General features: G+C 35.4%; 1 protein-coding gene across 2 annotated transcripts in view; it reads left to right on the top strand.

Moving 5' to 3' along the window:
- Positions 1–17,750, top strand: part of PALS1 (protein associated with LIN7 1, MAGUK p55 family member) — a 78,270-nt gene that overhangs the window by 23,471 nt on the left and 37,049 nt on the right. Inside the window, exons 2-3 of one of the 2 annotated variants that reach the window (XM_055436139.2) lie at positions 2,847–2,927; positions 8,876–9,163. In XM_055436139.2, the coding sequence (XP_055292114.1) occupies positions 8,899–9,163 (265 nt within the window). In that variant the 5' untranslated portion in view covers positions 2,847–2,927; positions 8,876–8,898. Of the gene's footprint in view, positions 1–2,846; positions 2,928–8,627; positions 9,164–17,750 lie in introns of both variants that reach the window. The other variant, XM_055436135.2, reaches the window with a different exon arrangement.

Here is a 17,750-nt window from a genome sequence, read left to right as displayed (position 1 = left end):
TAGCCTGCTAGGCTGCTCTGTCCAAGGGATTTTCCAGGTAACAATACTGGAGCGGATAGTCATTTCCTTCTCCAGGGGATCTTCCCAACCCAGGAATCAAACCTGGGTCTCCTGCACTGCAGGCAGATTCTTTACCAACTGAGCTACCTGGGAAGTCCTGTTCGTAATGGTATTTCATTATTATTTGTAAGTTTGTATTATTTAACAGCTTTATTGAGTTATGATTCGGATACTGTGTATATAAAATTCATCCAATTCAAGTGTACAGTTCAGTGGCTTTGCATTTATTCAGAATTCTGTGATCATTACCACAGTCTGTTCTAGAACATTTTCATCACCCCTCAAAAGAAACCTGCATCCCTTAGCCATTCCCTCCCATCTCACACAGACACACCAGCTCTCAGCAGTTACTAATCTACTTTCTGTCTCTCTGTGTGAAGTCACTCAGTCGTGTCTGACTTTGTGACCCCGTGGACTGTAGCCCACCAGGCTCCTCCGTCCACGGGATTCTCCAGGCAAGAATACTGGAGTGGGTTGCTGTTTCCTTCTCCAGGGGATCTTCCCGACCCAGGGATTGAACTCAGGTCTCCCGCATTGCAGTCAGACGCTTTAACCTCTGAGCCACCAGGGAAGCCCCTTCTGTCTCTCCAGATTTTTCTATTCTAGACATTTTATAAGTAAAATCATATAGTACTTGGTCCTTTGTGACTGGCTTCTTTCACTTCTGTTTTCAGAGTTCATCAGTGTTGTAGCATGTATCAGTACTTTTATTGCTCAGTAATATTTCATTTTGGATACTGTTTATCCATTTATTGGTTGATGGACATTTGGATTTTTTCCCTCTACTTTTTGGTATCAATACAGCTGTAAACATTTTTGTACAAGGTTTTTTTCATTTCTCTTGGTTGTATACCTGGAAGTGGAATTGATAGAATTTCTCGACTGTTTTACGGTGTAACTGTTCCATTTGACATTCCCAACAGAAGTGTATGAGTTTCAGCACTTCTTTTTTTTTTTTTAATCTTAGCCATCCTAGTGGGTGTTGTGGTGTCTCATGGTTTTGATTTCCTTTTCTATGATGACTAATAATGTTGAATATCTTTTTATGCATGCATTTAATAAAGCCATTTGTATATTTTCTTTGGAGAACTGTCTATTCAGGGGCTTTTCCCACTTTAAAATCAGACTGTCTTTTTACTATAGAGTTATGTTATATATTCCAGATAAAAGTCCTGAATCAAATGATTTGCAAATATTTTCTCCTTTTGTGTACACTTTGTTCTCATTCTTCATGGTGTCCTTTGAAGCACAAGGTTTTAAATTTTGATCATATCTAACTTATCTGTTTTCCTTTTGTTGCTTGTACTTTTGATGTGTCTTAAGAAACCATTGCCTAATCAAGATCATGAAGATTTATGCCTAAATTAAGTTTTATAGAATTCTTATGTGTGTGTTTTGACCCGTTTTGAGTTAATTTTTGTATATGGTGTAAGGTAAGAGTCCAATTAATTCTTTTGCATGTAAGCATCTGGATATATAATTTTCCTAGCGTTATTAAGAGACCTTTTTTTTTTTTTTAATTTTTCTCCCCCTCGTTTAATTTGTCTTGGTACTCTTGTTGATTTGCCTGTAAATGTTGGAGTTTATTCTGGTTTCTTAATTCTGTTCATTGATTTCTGTCTATCCTATGCAGTATCTCATTGTGGTTTTATTAGTATACTTAATGATGCTGAATATTTTTCCAAATGTTTGTTGTTTGTATATCTTTGGTGGTCCAATTTTTTGCCTCTTTTAAACAGTTGTATCATTTGACTTACAGAATTGTAAGAGTATTTATAGTGAATATAAATATTTTGCAAGTATTTCTTGTTTTTTATAGCTTGCCTTTTCATTTTCTTTACAGTATCTTTTAGTGGCATATTTGGGGGTGGCATATACTGCCACTCTTCAGTGGATTCCAAAAACCTTGTGGAATCAACAGATCTTGGGGACTGATTAGAACATCTTGAGATAGTAGTATAGTTAACAATAGTAGGGAAGAAATTGAGGTCAGTTTAGGATATATTGAAATTGAGATTCCTGGTGACATCCATGTAAAAATGTACTTTCTGTTCCTTCAACTTGGAACCCTTTATTTCAGGATATTCCCACAGCTGACTTTTTTTTTTTTGTCATTCAAGTCTCAGCTCAGTTATCACTTCCTAAAATAGACCTTTCCTGACCATCTTATCTAATGTTGCCTCTTCCAAACATCATTCCAATCATGTCTATTACATAACCAATTTTACTTTCTCTGTGCTCCTTTCTCTGAAGCCATCTTACTGTGTATTTGCTTTTTGTTCTATGTTATCCTATCAAAATATAATCTCCCATTAGGATAGAATCCTCTCTGTCTTGGTCTTCAGTGTGGCGTTAACATTGCCCCCTCTCAGTTAACTGTGGTTTCTTTCTGTCAAATTCTTTTTGGATCCGAAACTTCTCATTTTCTTGGCCTTATGAAACCATTTATAAAGTTTTAAATTGATCCAGAAGTTGTAGTTAAAGAAATCCCTTAAACTTCATTTTTGTTTGAGCCTTACCTAGAGATAAAAAAATGTCATTAAAAATAATCTACAGAAGGGTCATGCCCTTTTTCTTTCTCATCATTGACTTCAGGTAATTTACACTGATTTTGATTGATGTTCATTAGTGATGGGTGTGTGTGCATTTTTATTGCTTTATACTGAGAAATCTGGTTATCTGGAAACAGAATTGGATGTCATATTGAATTACTTTTTCTGTCCTTTCCCTCTCTCTAAAAGATTCTGCAGACTTTTACACTTGATTGTCTCTTTTCTGTTTTACAGAGTAAGAAAGTCTTGAGTTTTGTGACAAAATCAGAAAAGAACTAAGAAGATAGTCGACAGGAACTTTCCGATTTGCATAATGTAAGTTCTTTTCACTATTCTTGGCCTGAATTTTGTGTTAGCTGACAAAGCTGTCTCTATGGAAACAAATAGTGCAACTTCTGAGAATGTCAGAGGAATGCTGATCACTTAATATGAGACTTTCCAGCTGCTGGTCAAAGGGCATTACTCCTAGGAGAAGGGGAGGAAGGATGAATTGAAAAAAATGTCTGGAGTTCTAGATGCTAGTTTAGACCAAGTATGTTTATGCCCATGAAGTGTATGTTTTACATTTCCCTTTGCCTAAAATTTAGTATGCTGATTATATCGGAACTCATCTTCTTATAGCAGTTCGTGTTTCCTGGCTCTCATATAAGTGGTTTTGTTTCTTGGTATGGAGTTTTCAGTGGGCCTGTATCCCTCAGGCTATTTCAGGCCCCCCATTCACAATCATTTGTACCTATTGAAACTTAGCTTCTTTTTACCCCCTTCTTCTGTATTCAATTCACATAAGCAGAGCCCTTTTTCTCTCGCTAGTTTGAAGTTAGCATTGAAATAGCTTTGGCCTGTGAGCCTGAAAATTCATTTTCTTCTTTTGTGGAATGCATAAGGAGAGTTGTTTTATTTATTTTTTCTTTCCACACCCCCTCGCTCCATGAGGTGGGATGTATAAGCTGGGATTCTGATGAGGATTTGAAATGTGGGCCTCAAAGCATTTTTGAAACAATTAATTTATAATTAGAGGATAGAGAAGAGAGGGATACTCTTTAGGTCCAGCAGCTTGTAACTACTTTAGCTGCATAAACCAGTCTTTTAAGGTAATTCTCTAGTTCAGTCATTTACCCGCCTCCAATTCCAAATGGTCAAACAAAGGAATTGTTTTTTTGTTTTCTTTTTGAGAATGAGAGTATAATTCCTTTGGATTGGTACTCTTTCATTGTTTATTTTTATGTGTTAATTGCATAAATGAGGTAAAATATTCGTGGTTTGTTTAAAAATTATAATGATCTTTAATTTTAAAACTATGGGACACAGCATAATGTTTCTTTGATTGTGGAAGAATCTGCCTTGTACCTCATGAATTAACTCATGAGCATTATTATTAAGTCTTGGAGTTTTGGTACTGTGAGATCATTATTTAATTGAGGTGATCTGGAAAATTTTCTTGAAATAGTGGCTTATGGTAGATCTTGAAAGTTGAACATGAAAGGAGAAGCAGTTCTTATTTCTTAGGCGTTTGGGCAGGAAGAGAAAGATGTGGGATAGGCAGGCACAAGTGAGGAAGCTAACTTAGAACTTGCACAGGGAAATAGTAAAAGATACAGTTGGAAAGTTCGGATTTTACCTTGTGAGTTTGGATTCTATTCTCTAGGCATTATGAAAGCCACCAGATGTTCTGAACAAAGGAATAATTTATTCATATGCCTAATTAGGTGTTTATCCCTTACTAGTTATCAGGGCTATGCAGATTAGTAAGATAAATCCCTGCTGATTAGATCATTTATCTGTATGACATATAGTCACCTTGAAATTGTGTCTAAATCAAAACGTGTAACACCCTTTAATTTTTCTCCTCCTCTCTCTCATTCCCTTCTCTTGAATTCTCCATCTTGGTTAATGACATTGCTGTCCACCTGATGACCCAAAGATAGTGTCCATGAAATATCGTACTGCCTGGTTCACTTCTCAAGCCTGCAGTGTGCTTGGTCCTGTGCTAGGTAGGCAGCGTCACAGATCCAGAGATGAGTCAGCATATCTGACTTCCAAAGGTTTCTAGTCTGGTGGGGCAGACAGATAGATACAGACTGCTGTAGTTGAGTTTGATCAAAGTTGTGATAGGGATTGAGAGGAGGCACATGTGCAATGTGGAAAATTACGAAAATCCAGAGGAGAAAGTATGTGAGCTGAAACTTAAAAGTAGACAAGGATTAGGTTCTAGACAGTCTGGTTCTAGAGCCTGTACTCTTAAATGCTGTGCTGCCTTGGGTAACTGGGGAGATATAGTGGCGTTATTAGAGTTGAGAATGGAGGAAAAGGATCGAGGCATATAGAGGAAATTAAAGGGAAATATAAGTTTAGTTCTGGACACATTAATTTCTAGATTCCTGTGGGAAGTTTTGGTCGATAAACTAACGGGCAGGATCCTGTCTCTTTAGCTTCAGTACCTCAGGCAGGACTAAGTGCTCAATTAAATTTATGTTCAAATCACCCCTCTTTTTTCAGTCTTTGATGGCTTTCTTACTGCCTTGAGATTAAAGACTTATATTTAAGACTTTTTGTAAGTTGGACCCAGTCAAATTTTCCCGCCTGTATTCTCTTCTACAAACTGACCTCTATAATTCAACTCGCTTTGTTTATGCTTTCCCCAAACTTTATATTTTTCTGTCTTTGGTTCATATGGCCTCTTTTCTTACTCTTTCATCCTGTCCTCAAGGCCTACTTCAGTTCCCGTTCCTCATTTATAAAATAGGCATATTTGGACCTACTTTCAGAGTTGTAGCAAGGATTAAGTGAGTGAATACTGTGTAAAGTGCTTTCAGTAGTATATGGCATTGAATTATGAGCTCAGTAAATGTAGTTGTTAATACTACTACTACTATTACTACATCCTTCTTCTCTTCTTTTTGCCCTGCTGTATGTAATAGAAACACCAAGTTTTAGTAATTCTGTAACCTATATATCTCTTTAATGTAGCTTTTTTTCATTCTAACTATCTAAGTTTAGGACCCCATTTCTTACAGCTGCCCTCAGATTGGTCTCAGTGCCACCCCTCAGTCTATCCTCTAGTCTTCTACCAGAGTGATATTTATCTAAAAGTGAGTGTAATCGTGTTATCCCTGCTTTAAATCTTACAATAAGTCTTACTACTTTCAGGGTAAAGGTCGGAGTCTTTAGCTGGCCCCCTGCCTGCCTTTCTAGTTTTATCATTGTTCATGTATGGCGTATTCCCATTGTCCCATCCAGCCATTTTGCATTCTTTCCTACTTTTACAGCTGCCACATTCTCTTGCTCTTCCTTCCTTTTGGTCTTATGAGTCCCTCTGCCTGGAACAGATTGTTCTATCTGGCTAATCTTTAATTTTTTTTTTTTTTAAATGCTGCTGGAAGAGAGTATCCTTATGTTGTGAGATTTGCTGTGTCTCTTTATCACAGACTAAATCTTAGAGCCCATCATCTATGCATTATCTGTGAATTTATGACATTTCTAAGTTTAGGTGAACAGATACCCGATGGGCATTTTCTATATGACATGTATTGTGTTAAGCCCAAGGAATGCATAAAAATAAGACATGAATGACCCATTTTTAACAAATTGAAAATCTAATGAGAAATCGACTGGGAAGAATAATCATTCATTTTCTTTGCTGTCTCTCTGATGGACTATGAACACTCTAAGGGAAATGACCAAAATGGAGATTTAAGTGGATTACTATCAGGTTGCAGATTCTGAGAGTAAAAGACTAGATCCAGGTAGACAAGCATTAGAACTTCAACTGAAATTACCTGGCTTAATTTCTCTTGCATAATTATGATTTCATATAGTGAATATGGATACAGTCTTATAAAACTTACTTTTAAGCTAAGTTTTAATTTCAAATAATTTTTGTAGATAAGCATATGTATAAGTAAAATATTCTATTAAATTTGATTTTTAATATGCTATAAATGTTGTAACTAGAGAAAGTTGAAAGTTTTAATTTTCTGAAAGTATACATGCTCCTAAACTTTAAAAATTAAATATAGCAATTCAGTGACTCCTACATAAATTTGTTTACTTCTAATGAAAATATTAAATAAGTTAAATTTGTATTTGTATATGATCAATATTACAGGGCTTCTCTAGTGGCTCAGCCATAAAGAATTCACCTGCTAATGCAGGAGACATGGATTCAGTCCCTGGGTCCAGAAGATCCCCTGGAGAAGGAAATGGCAACCCACTCCAGGATTCTTGCCTGGAAAATCCCATGGACAGAGGAGCTTGGTGGACTACAGTCAGTGGGGTGCAAGAGTTGGACACGACTTAGTGTCTGAATAGCAACAATAATCAATATTACAAAACTTAAGAATTATCTAACATTCTGATAGCTCTCATTTTTAATGAAAAAGAAGCAAGTTAATGATAAATAAGGTATTTATATGTAGATCACATAAATAGAGAAACTAAAATTTGGATGGAAGACAGTAAAATCTACCAGCATTCTTGTGAAGATGTAATTTTTGTGGTTCATGTACCTTGCACCTATTAAATATTTTCCTGATTGCTGGTCTAGTGGTTTTCCTGGTAGTTTAGGTGGGTTTGTGTTAAACCGTCTGTGACAAGTGGTTTGCTTGAAAGGAGATTGGCTGGCATTAGGAATATTGTCTGAAAACTCAGCTTTTGCTTTGTTGGCATGTTCTCTAACAAATCTATTAACTGAAGTGCAGCTCAACTCAAGGAGGTTATTATTGTAAATATTTTTGAAAGTCTTGAGAAAGAGAAGACTAATTAGATTTAGTATGTGGGTTTACACTTATATAAACAAACTGCCTATTTATGCCCAAGAAATGGCTTGAGGAAAAGCCATTGTCATCCAGTAAAATATTTTTCTTGTCTAAAATATGTTGGATTTTTAAAATAAATACAATCAAATTAATACTAAGAATTACTAAAAGTATAAATATTTTTTAGTTCTAAAATTTATATACATTATTTCATTTGAAACTCTGAACAGTTCTGTAATAAATTTTCCAAAGGAATCTGAGGTTCAGAGAAACTAGTCTTAAATCATAAACCTAGAGGAAGTAGCAGATCCAGAATTAAAATACAGTTTTCTGGTCTCCAAGTCCAGTATATTCTTATTTGCTGTACAGTATGACTTTAAAACATTTTTGAGTGGTAGCAGATAGTACCATTTCTCTAAGTGAATCCTCATAAAGAATTAACCCTAATTCTTTTTTTAGTGTAACCAGTTATAAAGACTAAAACCAACATAGTCATTTTCTCACTTTAATCTTATAGATGTGGTTTTATCTTGTAGAGGTGGTTTTATCTTGTAAATGCCTTAGCTGCTAATTAAAATTTCTTTTTCATAAACTCTTAAAAAGTGAATTGTCCCCTACAATGCTGCCTTATCTCAAGTGAGTCGACAACATAACTTGCTGTATGCCAGGTTCTTTAGCAGTTAACTAGGAAGGGATTTCTGGAGAAGGAAATGGCAACCCACTCCAGTATTCTTGCCTGGAGAATCCTGTGGACAGGGGAGCCTGGTGGGCTGCTGTCCATGGGGTCATACACAGTCGGACACGACTGAAGCGACTTAGCAGTAGCAGCAGGAAAGGATTTCAGACTAATGTATGTTCATTGACTGTAGAATATAGTGTTGAAACAACTATAAAGGTGATTAAAATACCTTTATACCTTAAATATCTTATTCTTTACTAAACTAGTACCCAGAACTTTCTTATTTTTCTGCTTTGCTGAACTTTCTAATATTTCATTTTTTTCAGCTGTAAAATTAAGAAATATGCTTCAAATACTTGAGACAGCTTTTTTTCTTGAAACAGCTTTTTTTCTTTAAACATCTTGATTTCCTCAGTTCTGTAAAATGAAAGGAAAATATTTAATCTATATAGCAAAATAATATTATATACTTTTGAGATATTTTGTATATTGTTTAGCAATAGAGATTGGAAGTAGACGATGTAAATTCTACTTTTATATTGTAATTCTTATACTTTTTTTCCCCCCCATCTTTCCCCTTAGATTTCCTTCATGGATACATTTTCATAGCATTATTATGTGATGTGAGAAGTTTTTTTTTTGTTTTGTTTTGTTTTTTGAAGTAACATGGATTTTATACTACAGAATCAAGAGATTGGCTTTATAGGAAAAATTGATTTATAAAGAGTGGTACAGGTTTTTATAGATAACCATGACAACATCCCATATGAATGGGCATGTTACTGAGGAATCAGACAACGGAGTAAAAAATGTTGATCTTGCATCACCAGAGGAACATCAGAAGCACCGAGAGATGGCTGTTGACTGCCCTGGAGATTTGGGCACCAGGATGATGCCGGTGCGTCGAAGTGCACAGCTGGAACGTATTCGGCAGCAGCAGGAGGACATGAGGCGCAGGCGAGAGGAAGAAGGGAAGAAGCAAGAACTTGACCTCAATTCTTCCATGAGACTTAAGAAACTAGCCCAGATTCCTCCAAAAACTGGAATAGATAACCCTATATTTGATACAGAGGAAGGAATTGTCTTAGAAAGTCCTCATTATGCTGTGAAAATATTAGGTAAGTAAAAACAGTAGAAGAATTAGAAAATGTTTTGCTGTTGTTTATCTTGCCTTAACATAAATGTGTATAGGAGGGAAGAGTGATTCAAAGAATGTAAGTAATAACAATTTGAATTCAGACCAGGATTAGTTTTTTTCTTAGAAAGGCCATATAACTTGTTTTCTGTTAGCCATGTAGAACTGGAGCATGTTTCCGAAACGTTCAGGATATTTGCTACAACATGATTTTTATATTTAATCTTTGAAGTAAAAATTCCTGTATAAGGCCTGACCTTTAAAGCCTTGAAATTCACATTTCACTTCAAACTCGAATTTTATATAAAAATTACTGAAAAGGAATTTTCAGGTTTTGAATTTCTGATTTCTTTAAGGTTTATGAAATAATTTAATAGTTATTAATGAGAAAAACTTGGTGTTATTTCTCTGGCATAATACGCATAAAAGATGTGCATTATAGGGTGAAGGCAATGGCAACCCATTCCAGTACTCTTGGCAGGAAAATCCCATGGATGGGGGAGCCTGGTAGGCTGCAGTCCATGGGGTCACTATACTAACTATTCCTAAATTTCATTTTGTGAGGAAAATCAAAAAACTACTGCTATGATATATATTAATGGGCTTCCCAGGTGGCACTAGTGGTGAAGAACCTGGGCCTGCCAGTGCAGGAGACATAAGAGATGCAGGTTCGATGCCTGGGTCCAGAAGATGCCCTGGAGGAGGGCATGGCAACCCACCCCAGTATTCTTGTCTGGGGAATCCCATGGACAGAGGAGCCTGGCAGGCCATAGTCCATACGGTTGCAGAGTTGGACACGACTGAAGCAACTTAGCATGCATGCACATGATGTATTTATAGATATAAAAGAATCCTGTGATCAAATTTTGAGAGGGGTTAAATAAGTTAAACAGCTTCTTATTACAGTACTTCTTGTAGCCCTTAGAATATTAATAGGCACTGTGAATCTATAAGAGAGATTGATGTCAAATGGGCATTTCCAAACTTAAGTATCCCTCTTCCTCTGCACACAAAAAAGAGACCTCTGAACTAGTCTCAGTGGTGTACGTTAACTTGTGTTCCATTAAAACCAGGCTAACTCAAAGGAAATATTTTTATTTCTTAATGATTTATAATTACAGATGTGAAAAGACAGATACTTCACTTTGAAAGGAGAGGGTTTTCATTTTTGTTTTGCCGTCTATTTAAGTGTTTATTGAATCCTTTACTTGATGCTATAGCAAATGCCTTTCTGTGTAATTTCTACAATAGCTCTGTTAACAGGGCTCTACTATAATGCCTACTTTGGAGAAAAAGAAATTGAACCTCAGTTAAATCACTAGTATAAGACACCATGCTAAGTAGTAGGGCCAAGTTTTAATTTGCCTAATCTGGATATGCAGTTGGTATACTGCAAAGAGCAAAGGGTTTTTGTGGAAACTGACATCTAGCCTGTTCTTCACTCACTGGACCAGAGCTTTGGCTACCAAGAGTGCAACATCTTTTTCTTACTCAGAGTTACCATCTATATAAATGTACCATATACTCTCTATGTATCTGTATATAAAAGTACCTTATTTACTATCTATGTATATAAAAGTACCATATGTACTATATATTTGTATATATGTTTGTGATATATACTAATTGCATTCTAGAACAATTTCTGCTAGATCATAACTACTTTTTCTCTGCTATACCTTTACAAAGGATTCATATCTCTTGACAGAAAGCATTGTGCATCCTTTTCTGTGATTTCAGGAATCACAGATATATTCAGTCATAATGAAGTGTGCAAAAAATGCCTAAATGGTAATAATGAAAGGCATTATAGTAAAAACAGATTACATATTTTAAAAATGCATTTATATGAAGGAATTTTATGCTGTTTTAGAGTTTTGTTAGAGTAAAAATATTTCATGGCCTCTTACTGGCATCATCTTATACCATTTCATTATTTTTTATTAAAATACTCTCTAAATATTCTCTCTGACTTGGCAAAAACTTACATTGTAATATATCCAACCCAGGCCTAGTTTGAGTCTTCTGGGTTTCTATTTAAATTTCTTTGAGTTTAATGTATTTGTCCATTTACTTTAATTGAATTAGGCATAAATGTCCGTGTAGTAGACAAGATTCGTGTAATCTCCATGAAGAAACGTGAAATTCACTTGTGGAATTTTTGTTTTCTTGCCTAACCACAGAAAATTGAAGACCTGTTGCTTGGTTTGTTTTTCTACAAGTGTAGTTAAAGGACAACTATATTTTCTTCTGACTTGCAACCCACTGTGGTTTTAAAAATTATCTTTGTATAATCCTTGAACTTGAGGCTGTTTTACATAATTTATTTTAAAGTAATTTGGAATTTAGTACCAGCTCTCTGCAAGTCATTTCTTGGATAAGGAGAATGTTTCGGGTTTTGAGAAATGAGTGATAGATTTAATTTTAATGCACTCAACACAAATGTGTTATTTGTAGGAAGCATGAAAAGTTACCATAAGTTATAAAGTGGTTTTTGTCAGTCAAATCTTCAGTTTTTGGATGTACTCAGTTTTAAGGTTTCACTTTAAAATGAGGTATAATAGCTTTATGCCAGAAATTTTTTTCCTGTTTGTAATTTGCTAACACATCAAACTACAACAGTACTCCCTGAAGTTGTGTGAGTCTCCCTGCCAGTGTTTAGATTAATATGCTCATGCCAGGAGACAGCTTCTCAGCTTTTCTCACAACCAGAAACAGCAACCTTGTTTTAAATGAAGCAAGGATGGGGCATCTGATTTATTTCTCTGAAAGGGAGCCTTCAGTTTCCAAATGATACATCATCATTTATCTGTGAGTAGAGGAAATTCTTCTTAAAGAATTGAAAATGTGATTGGAAAGATTGGGTACTTTGTCTGGGTGGTGATTTTTAAAAAGTATAAATTTGGCAGTGTATAATATTAAACATGCAGGGATGGATTGATAGAAAATATTCGGAAAGAATGAACTGAATTTTCTTGTGTAAAAGCACTTAGAATCTTATTGAAAGTTAAAAAATAGTGATATGGGAAATTTAAATGAATAATTAATATTACTAGCATAAATTATAAGAATTTTGATATATTAAGGAGCCTTCCTTAAAATTGGCATGAGTTGTTAAAACTTGCTATGAATGAAATATCATCGTCTTGTTCTCTTTCATAAGTAAAGATACAAACTACCTTGTGAGAAAAATCCTGAGAAAAGAGCAGAATGTAGGTTAGAGTAGAATGAGGGAGAATAGGGTCATCCTCAGATGTCTTTGTAGCTTTCACTGTTTCATTGATTTTTGTAATCACAGATAACTGATTCTGGGTCAGGACTGTGGACAAGTAAATACAGTAGACAGACTGTTTAAAGGGAATAACTAGGAAACGTTGCTGTCTATCATAGACATGACTCTGATTATCACATTTGTGAAGAGACCTTAGGAAATGTGCACACACCCACTCAACACACACCCTATAGCAAGCTATAGGTTTTGTGGCTGATAAGGAGATTCTTGAAATTTGTGATTAAGGGCTTGCTAGTTTTCACCAGATGCTTTTAGTGATAAGAAAAAATTATATATATATATAAAAAAAACACACACACACTGAGGGGAAGAAAACTAGGATAAATAAAATATTTTTATGATATTAATAATACTGTATTTCAGTCTTTATTAGTACCTACATATTTTTGCCAGGTGTCTCTGCATATTCAAATTATTATTCTTGTATTTGATGTTATAAAATAAAATATTTCTTCACATTTCTCTCTGATGTTATTTGACTTTTGGTTGATCATGGGATATACTAGAATTGTTCTGGATCATGATGAACTTTTTTTTGATTGGCTTTAAAATAAAGTTTATTTAAAAGTTTATTTAAAGTCAACAAAAAAAAAATTCCAGTGCCAATAAACTTTGAGTTCATACTATTTCAGAGAAGTTAATTATTCTTGCTATTAAATTTTGCTCAACTTCTATAAATATTTCCAAACTTTATTAGCCATCCTTTGAGGGACTTTTTTTCTGAAATCGAATAATTAAACCTATTGGTATTAAGCTTAATATTTAAAATGTTGGGACTGTTTGATGATTTTTTGATTTGTTCATATTGCTAAGATTAGAGCTAACCTAAAATAAACGTTACAAAAATTCATTAGAATATGTGTATAGTCATACAATATTTGGTTATTAAATACGCATAATTCTACGGAAAAAAATTAACTGCTGTACCATTTGGTCTTTGACACAATGTGTCAAAACTTCATTCCACCTGTTAATACAGGTATTAATAGGTTTTAACTTTTTCACCCTAGCAAAGACTTGCATGATTGTATGTTCAGAAATGTGCAACATCATTGCATATTGAAAGTACAGGGATACCTGGAGTCAAATGTAAAGTTTAAATACTTTTTACCATCACTTGCTATTGATCTTTGACAAGTTATTTCAGTTTGCTGAGTCTCAGTTTCTGTATTTTCTTGAGGACCAAGTGAAAAGAAAGCATGTATATAAAAGCATATTGTACATTGTAAGTTTGATTAAAATTTAACTTAAAAGAACCAAAAGCCACCAGAGGTCATGTAACTTTTTAGTCTAAGAAATTAGCTTGTGGATTTTAACAGTAATTTTTTATTTCATTTTTAAAATAACAGCTTTATTAAGATTTAAATCATATACCATAAAATTCTCTTTTAAGTGTACACTTTATGAGTTTTTAGTATATTCACAAGATTGTTCAGGCATCACCATTTCATTACCTCAGATAGAAACTTTGGGCCCATTAGCATTTACTTCCTATTCTTTCCTCCCCCTAACTCCTGACCACCCTAATCTACTTTCTATGTATTTGTTTATTTGGAATATTTTATCTAACTGAATCATGCAGTATGTGGCTTTTGTGACTGGTTTCTTTTCACATAGCATGTCTTTAGGGTTCATCTGTGTTGTGGAATTCATTGCTTTTTAAGGCTGGATAATATTCCACTATACGGAATATTAACCATGTTTTGTTTAATCCATTCATCTGGTTGGTGGAACATTTAGGTGGTTTTACCTTTCTTCTGTTATGAATATTCATGTATAAGTTTTTGTTTAAATACCTGTTTTCAGTTCTTTGGGATATATACCTAGGAATGAAATTGCTGGATCAAATGGTAATTTTGTTTAACTTACTGAGGAACTGCTATATCTTCCCCAGTACCTGCACTATTTTACCTTTTCACCATCAGCATGTGGGGGGTTCCAGTTTCTCTGCATTCTCACTTCTACTTATTATTATATATCTTTTTAATTTTAGCCATCCTACTAATGAGTAAGTTTTTAAAGAACTGAAATAAAATAGATAATATTAAAGAATATTATGTTGCACTTAAGTATTCATAAATCTTTATTTCAAATAGGGATGTACATACTGAGTTGAAAGATAAGTACACATTTTCTTTTTAAAAATTTATTTATTTCAATTGGAGGATAATTACAGCATTATGGTTTTTGCCATACATCAGTTTGAATCAACCATAGGTATATGTGTGTCCCCTGTATCCTAAACTCCCCCTCCCACCTCCCTCTCTACCCTATCCCTCTAGATTGTCACAGAGCACTGGCTTTGGGTGCCCTGTGTCAAACATTGAACTTGCCCTGTTATCTATTTTACATATTGTAATGTGTATGTTTCAGTGCTGTTCTCTCAAATCATCCCACCCTTTTCTTCTCCCACTGAATCCAAAAGTCTGTTCTTTGTATTTCCTTTGCTGCGCTGCATGCAGGACCATTGGTACCATCTTTCTGGATTCCATATATACGCGTTAATTTACGGTATTTGTCTTTCTCTTTCTGACTCACTTCACTCGGTATAATAGGCTCTAGGTTCATCCACCTCATTAGAACTGACTCAAATGCCTCCCTTTTATAGCTGAGTAATATTCCATTGTGTCTGTGTACCACAACTTCCTTATCCATTCATCTGTTGGACATCTAGGTTGCTTCCATGTCCTTGCTATTGTAAATAGTGCTGCATTGAACACTGAGGTACATGTGTCTTTTTCAGTTCTGGTTTCCTCAGGGTATATGCCCAATAGTGTGATTGCTGGGTTGTGTTGTAGTTTTATACATAGTTTTTTAAGGAATTTCCATACTGTTCTCCATAGTGGTTGTATTAGTTTGCATTCCCACCAACGGTGTAAGAGGGTTCCCTTTTCTTCACACACTCTCCAGCATTTATTGTTTATAGACTTTTTGATGATGGCCGTTCTAACCATGTGAGATGATGATACCTAATTGTGGTTTTGATTTGCATTTCTCTAATACTTTGGCCACCTCATGCGACGAATTGACTCACTGGAAAAGACTCTGATGCTGGCAAAGGTTGGGGGCAGGAGGAGAAGGGGACGACAGAGAATGAGATGGCTGGATGGCATCACCGACTCGATGGACATGAGTTTGAGTGAACTCCGGGAGTTGGTGATGGACAGGGAGGCCTGGCGTGCTGTGATTCATGGGGTCGCAGAGAATCGGACACGACTGAGCGACTGAACTGAACTGAATAATGTGTGGTGTTGAGCATCTTTTGATGTGTTTATTAGTCATCTGTATGTCTTCTTTGGAGAAATGTCTGTTTAGGTCTTCTGCCCACTTTTTGATTGGGTTGTTCATTTTTCTGGTATTAAGCTACATTACCTGCTTGTATATTTTGGAGATGAATTCTTTGTCAGTTGTTTCATTTGCTATTAAAGAATATACATTTTTAATGGATCACTAACAGAAGTTTATGAAATAATATCCAAGTCAAAGCCAGTCATGTTATAGAGAGGTCCAGAGATTTGAAATGGATTTTCCAGTGACATATATTGCAGCTAATAAATAATCTAAGCCATAACCAGGGCCCAGATATTCTGACCTCAAATTTAGTTATTTTTCTTGCTCATCAAATTCATTATAGTTTTGTCCAGAGAAAAATTATGAAATTTTTTTACCTGATGGAGCAGTAATCATTTCAGTGGTATTTCTCCGTTGTCCTGTATTTGGAGCTAAGATGTTTGCTCTGTCTTCTCTCTCAACTGTCTTTGCTTGTATACTTGTCTAGAATTTGTTTTTAATTTGTAACCCAATGTGTTAATGATTACTTACTGTTTAGGGTCTTTCAGGAGCTTCTGATTATTTTTAATAAATGCATTTTAACCTAATCCACTGAAAACCAAAGCTCAGTGATCTGAATTTTATTTCCTTAAATTTAAAAAGAAAAAGGAAAGACTACCCATCCCAACTTAAGCAAGGATTTCCTATGTGGAAGTTCTAATTTCAATTCAATGGATAGATGTACTGGAAACTGGTATAATTTCTTCATTTGTTGTTGTTTAGTAACTAAGTTGTATCTGACTCTTTTCCAACCCTGTAGACTGTGGCCCACTGGGCTCCTCTGTCTGTGGGATTTCCCAGGCAAAAATACTGAAGTGGGTTTCCATTTTCTTCTCCAGGAGATCTTCCCCACCCAGGGATGGAATCCGTTGTCTCCTGTACTGGCAGGCAGATTCATTACCATTGAGCCACCAGGGAAGCCCCATAATTTCCTCATCCTCTATACTATTAAATTCCTCACCTGAATAGTCAGTTTGACTATACAGTTTAGGAGAAAAGAAATCTTTAATAAAAGTTCTCAGAAAGAAGTCATGAAGTTGGTTGAACTATAGAAGTTTCTGAGGATAGGTTAAAAGAATTGGTGGACGAATCTTAATGCTTGAATAGGTCCCTAGAATCTTATTTTCATGTGAGGTAAATGATGGCAATAAGATAACTAATCCAGGGGAGATGGTTATCTCCACTGCTTTTGAAAGATCTTCAGAAACGGAGATTCCTTACCTTCCTTGAGTAATTTTATTGTTTACCCTTATAGCCGAACAGTTCTCCAGAGGCTTGGGAATCTGAAGGTAGAATTTTCAGATAGAGCAACTCTTAGTGATTGCTTTCTGTTACCTATTTTAGAGTCTTCATTCTGTTTCATTTTAGGTGGTTTGTGGAGTTCTCTGTGTGTATTTAGCTGATTAATTATCCCCAAACCAAATGTCAGTGATTTTTCTTACTTTTAGATAATATACCTTTTCTTTCAACATAAATGATCAAGATTTAGCTATTGTGTGAAATGTTAGAGCAGATGATGCAAACTTAATGTTTATGGAACATCAGATAAGAGGAATGGATCAGACTGGAGGACAAGGAATTTGAATTAGATATAAAGTGACGGAGAATGAGATGGCTGGATGGCATCACCGACTCTGTGGACATGAGTTTGAGTGTACTCCGGGAGTTGGTGATGGACAGGGAGGCCTGGCGTGCTATGATTCATGGGGTCGCGGAGAGTCGGACACGACTGAGCGACTGAACTGAACTGAACTGAACTTGCTTGTAGGGAAGTTGTTACAAACTAGAATTTCTCACCAAAGCCAGATTTGTTATGTCCACGTTTGTCTTCCCCTCTGCACAGTGTCCCCATTTCTGTCGAGACTCTCCTGCCTTGCTGTGAGTACTGCTCTTCCTCAGTGCTCCCTTCTTTGCTCGCTCCCTACTCTACAGTTGTGTCGTTTTTTTC

Source organism: Moschus berezovskii, chromosome 9 (genome assembly GCF_049115385.1).
Source record: "Moschus berezovskii isolate FMDL1 chromosome 9, NW_MosBer_1.0, whole genome shotgun sequence".
Classification (NCBI taxonomy): domain Eukaryota; kingdom Metazoa; phylum Chordata; class Mammalia; order Artiodactyla; family Moschidae; genus Moschus; species Moschus berezovskii.
This window is presented reverse-complemented; position numbering and strand designations above follow the sequence as displayed.